Raw genomic sequence first — 5,566 nt, forward strand, 5'->3', positions numbered from 1 at the left:
TTTTTTTTTTTTTTTTTTACCTCCTGCACAAGATCAATTCTTCCCAAGCTTATCCTCTCGGCATCACATTCTCTGACTCATTTTCATCCTCGGGGTCTTTTTTTAAGTTGACATTTGCCTTAAACTGTATTGCCCTACCAAATAATAATAATAATAACACTTTTTATTTAATTTTCATCTCATCAGTCCCTTGTACTCTCTGCCCATCACTTGGTTTGTTTTATAGCTGAGGCCCTTTTAAATTCGTCTTTTTCAAGCGTCCAAAAAAACCCTCTCCTGCCACGAAACACATGAAGCCAGGAAGTTGCAGTTCAGTAATTGCCTGGGAGGGAAAAAGGCAGACGCACTCTGGTTCTCCAGAGTTATACCCAGTTGAGAAATCTTTTGGATTGGCTGCTCTTTTTCTGCACTGTATGGCCTGACTCCTTCTTGCCTAATGCCATGTTCCATCACTTGTATCGCTGCAATCTGATATGCAAACATCTTACAGCCCCCTCTGCCAGGCTGTGCCTCCTAGTCCACATAAGCTCTTATACCGCTCTGAACTACCACCGTATCCGCCTGGGCACTCGGGGATGTAACCAGCATGCGTCACACGTGCAGTTTGTTCCTGCTCTGGTCTTCTCTCAAGAGGGAGGGCTGTATGTACACTGGGCAGGGCTTTTTTCCCCCCTTTTAGGCATATCTGATGCTCAGTGGTTATAGTGGAGAAGACAGATTGAGGTGAGCCTGGTACTCGGAGCTGACAGTGGGGTGGGCTTTCATATGTGGCCTTATTAAAAGCAGGGAAGCTGTGTACAACTCCACTGAGGCTAAGCGGGCTCCAGCCTGCGTGCAGGGTAATGATGAATGAGGCCCAAATACAGCCTGGCTTGGAGCACACCATAGCACTCCCAGCCCTACCAGGACCTGACTGGGAATGAAGAAAGGAAAAAGCCCAAGCTACTGATGTCTTCCTGCTTCAAAGGCAAAAAACAGGGAAGAAACAGAGAGAAATGTCAACTAGGCCAGAAAAGGCTCTGAAAGGGGGAATGGATATTTAAAAAGAGCTGCAGTAAGGGTTGATTAACTACACTTCTCAGAGGGAGTAACGCCTTTCCAAAATGATGGATTATTGGCAAGCATTAGAAATACTCTGCAAAGCCTTCAGTGTGCTGAGATGGGAGATGCTTTTTGCAACACAGAACAGCTCCATCCTCAATGACTCGGGCCCAGTCCTACTTTTAAAGATTGCTTGAGCAAGGACTCACTCACAACTGTATCATGTGGCCTGTGTCTGGTTACAGACAGGAACAAATCCTTCTCCCAAGTAAATGGGAGCTTTGCCATTACCTTGAGCGCCATCAAGGTACGGCCCCCACACCACTGACACTACAGGGCTGACAAAGGGTCCCATGCTTGTTAAACGCAGACTAAGCAAACAAGGGTCAGACTTCGCTACCTCTGCTCACACTGAGCAGCATTTGCCTCTCTGGAGAGCCAGAGTGAAATGAACAGGTCCCTACAGAGGACGAGTGGTTATACCTGGCCCTTGGGGCGAACACTCACTGAGTTAATTTAACTTTCTGTGGTTAAAAAAAGAGGCATTAGTCCCTATAGGCTTTTAAAACAATCACTCCTGTGAATTCAGTTCCTTTCTCAACCCAGGTGAAGTGCACTTATTGGCAGGGCGCTCGTATGTTGCCCTCTACGCTGCAGCTCACCTCTCTGAAATTTTCCTAACAAAAGCAAATTGTCACGGAGTTAAAACCGCAGAACTTGGAAACTTAGCGCATCTCCGGGAAGCTGCATTTAATTGGAACGGAGCATTCTTTGCTGAGAACAGGACGTGTCTGAATTCAGTCCCATTCATCCTGTAAGGCTCAGCTCCCCAAGGCTTTAAGCCTTTGAACAATTCTCTGCTAAATCCCGATGCTCGTCAGTTTGCTTTACATGTCACTCTGTCCCCGGCGTTCTCTGGAACCAGTTTTTGTAGCAGAGGATTGGAAACTCCCAGTTCAGCTCAGCGTTTCCTGGTTGCCAGGTTTTCTGTGTCTTTTCTTCCTCTTGACCTTGGATACATTAGAGTCCATCCCACTTGAATATTCAGAGCGCAAGATTTCAGCAAGGCGGCGCTTGCCTTGGGTCCTCTTGTGAAGGTCGGGCCTGGGCAGAGGAGAGCAAAGAGAGGGGGGTTAGCTTTCTTTCCCTCTGGAACACAGCTGGGTGGGATTGCTTACCTCTCGGCCGGGAAAGGGACATTTTGCACATTAGCAGAAATGCGGCTTCCTTTCCTCGAGGCTGGTTTTGAAACTGTCTGGTGCAAAAGTAGGTATTATTATGACCGCTTTGTTAAAATAGGTGGGAAAATACCCTGCCACTTTTAAAAAGGAGGCTTTGTTCTGTACAAATGCTCTGGTGGTGGTGGGGGGAGCTGATGAAGCCTATGACACAGCACTTTGCAAATGATATGAGCCCCAGTTGAAAGCCACAGAGCAACAGAAACATTTTTGTTTCAACAGAGCTAAACCCTGTGCTTTAAAAGAAAGAAAAAAAAAGGAACAAAAACAAAACAGTCCTTTCTGACAGGAGCCTGCCAGCCACCCTCGGCCCTCCCTCCCCATCTCGTGGGCTTCCTCTCCGCAGACTGACTGTTGCAAAGGCAACAGCATCCTGCCTCGCCGCTAACTTCCAAAATGGATCGTCCAGCAACTCTAACCTGCTGTGTATAAATATACAAGCGCACTCAGCACTTTCTCTCCACAGATCCTGCCACCGGCCTGCTCTGTGACCTTGGCTACGCCGCATCCTCTCTCTGCCCCTCCGTTTCTCCTCCCACCACCTCTCTGTCTTGTCTATGGAGACCGGGAGCTGTTCAGTGCAGAAAGCACCCTTTGCTCTGTTTGTACAGAACCTAGCACGATGGGACCCTGACACGAGTCAGTGCCTGCAGGCCCTACTGCACCATAAATAACAAACAGATAGAGCAGATCCCAAGCCCTCCAAAAAGGTGGGTGGGAACAGATCTACTCATCTTGCTGGGGTGATAGCATACAATCAAAACTCTCTGTACACCTTGGCACAAATATGCATTCAGTGCATGGGTAGGCCATGAAGCCTCACAAGGCTGAAGGCCTTCACCTTGTATTTTGCATGATCTGATCTGCCAAGTGTCTAGAAACGTGCTTGGCGAGTCACTGGAAAAGTAAAAGCCCCACCCTGCCCAGGAGATGCCACAAACGTGGGTCAGAAACAGTCAGAGTGGCAGGTGGGCATAGAGAACAGGGGGTGACAGTAAATCACATACGACCGGGCAAGGAAGCAGGATGGCCTGACGGCTCAGTTCCTCTCCTCTTCTCTGCTCTACCATGAACTGAGCTCCCCTGCCTCCCGCAGTTTTACAGCAGGAAAAAAAGGAAGGGAGAGGGCTTGGGGAATAGTACCTAAGAGGAGCTTTGCAAAAGTAAGGGTTAAGTTCAAAGGTGAGGCTCAAATGGCTGCTCCATTCCCGTCTCCACTCCTACTCCTACCCTGCTGTGGCCCCTGTGTGATCCAAGGTCCATGATGGAGAAGCCTAGGCAAGAGGACCCCAGAAACTGAGCCAGAAAAGAGAGACCGATCCACCCCAGGTGTTGTGTATGGCAAGTCTGAACAGCGAAGACTTTGCCATTAATGCTAGACCAGCAAAGCCCTCTAGTGGAGACGCACCTTAGACCAGGCCAGACAAGTCTGCGGGTCTCATTAAACCACCTCCCTTTTGCCGCACAGCCAGCAAGATGCGTTTTTGCAGGGGTTTAGCCTGCATCGGCACGTGGGGTTTTGCTGGTTTAGCGCTGTATTGTTTCTTCCTTATTCCTGACCAACGCTGCTTTGCTGGCATAGGCCCGATCTTTTCCCTTCTTCACAAAGTCTCCTCTGTGACTTGATGAAGTTTCTGACTGTCGCTTTCGTTACATCTCCAAGCATTTACTACAGTCATCTTAGGGTTACCAGGCAACAGATCAGTTTACTTAACAACAGAAAACTATTTGCTGCTAAGGGCAAGTAATCCACCAGTAGCTGTCAGGCTGAGTTTCAGCTCAGCGGGGAAGGCTGTACAACACTTTATTAGCAATCAGGTGAAATCATCGCTCAATTAGTAAATCAATACCCCCTGCTACCACGATCAGCTGCAGGCCAGGAGGCAGGATGCTGCAGAAAGGAGGTTGCTCCTTGTTGCCAGTGCCACAGAAATCAATGGCGCTGGACTGTGGATCTGACACTAATCGTTAAAAGAAGAAAAACACAGTGCTACAGGGCTGCTGCTAGTCAGGGCCCTACCCAAACGCAAGGTGCAAGAGCCACCAGCAAGACTGGTGATCTGCAGGAGGTTGGGGGCTGGACCAGGTCCTGACCTCAGGTGCCCGAGTCCAAATCCAGACCCTCTGCTGACCTGTGAGAGAAAGGAGATCCCAAGGGCTCTACCCACAGTGGCAGCACAATCAAGACAACAACAAGGTAGGAGGCCTTGTGGTTGTGATGCTAGGCTGGGGGCATGGGGGATCTGTCATCAGTCCTCGGGATGTGCTATAGATTCCTCTGTACATCCTCGGGCAATGCACTTAATCCCTCTTGCCTCATTTTCCCCCTGGAAAAAGCAGGGCCGACAATACTTCTCTTACTCAGGGGTACTGGGGAAGCTCAGTGAAGGGGACTGGGGCACCTGATACTGTGGTGAGGAGAAAGACTTCCAAGAGGCTTGTACACAAGACTCTGTTCCCCTTAGTTGGGATAAAGGCACAGATTGTCCAGGTATCTTTCTACAATCTAGTGTCTATATATTATAGGCTGTTGAGTGCACATCGCACTCAGGACAGGGAAAGAAATCCAGAGCTGGCTTGATTCCTCCTTCCAAAATACCCATGCCAGAAGCAACCATTAGCGATCAAGGTAGGATGCTACATATAACCTGGGGGTGAGAGTATGAAGATGATTTCACAACACGTGGATTGGACCCATCCAGACTCTCTGGAATTTCAAGATTTCAGCAGGGCTCAGAGAGACATGTGATAGGTGAATGGATAATAAAACACACACCTCCATAACACTAGATAAGGTAAACTGTGAGAGGGAGACAAAGCCTCATATACTGAACACAAGATCACCCTTACAACCTGTAAATCCAAATTACCCCATAGCTGGGCATTACAAGTTTCTCTATACCTTCTTCCGAGGCATTTGGTACTGACAGCTCTTTCATAGTTTCATAGTTAGCAGGGTCGGAAGGGACCTGAGCAGATCATCGAGTCCGACCCCCTGCCATGGCAGGAAAGAGTACTGGGGTCAAACAATCCCGGCAAGGTGATTGTCAAGCCTTGTCTTAAAGACCCCCAGGTAGGAGCCAGCACCACCTCTCTTGGAAGTCGGTTCCAGATCCTAGCCGCCCTGACCGTGAAGTCGCACCTCCTGATGTCTAGTCTGAATCTCCCCTCTGCCAGCTTGTGACCGTTATTCCTGGTCACTCCTGGTCGTGCTTGGGGGAACAGGGACTCCCCCAGTGCCTGCTGGTCCCCTTGGACTAGTTTGTAACAGGCCACTAGATCCCCCC

The 5,566-nt window shown here is 49.1% G+C and overlaps 1 protein-coding gene across 1 annotated transcript in view; it reads right to left on the minus strand.

Annotated features, from left to right (window-relative positions):
• Positions 1-254: 254 nt before the first annotated feature.
• The window catches only part of DDX31 (DEAD-box helicase 31), a 72,033-nt gene continuing 66,721 nt past the window's right edge, over positions 255-5,566 (minus strand). Inside the window, exon 20 of the mRNA XM_019510302.1 lies at positions 255-2,145. Coding sequence (XP_019365847.1) covers positions 1,998-2,145 — 148 coding nt within the window. The 3' untranslated portion in view covers positions 255-1,997. The remainder of the gene's footprint in view (positions 2,146-5,566) is intronic.

Source organism: Gavialis gangeticus, unplaced genomic scaffold (genome assembly GCF_001723915.1).
Source record: "Gavialis gangeticus isolate Ggan-Ray unplaced genomic scaffold, GavGan_comp1, whole genome shotgun sequence".
Classification (NCBI taxonomy): domain Eukaryota; kingdom Metazoa; phylum Chordata; order Crocodylia; family Gavialidae; genus Gavialis; species Gavialis gangeticus.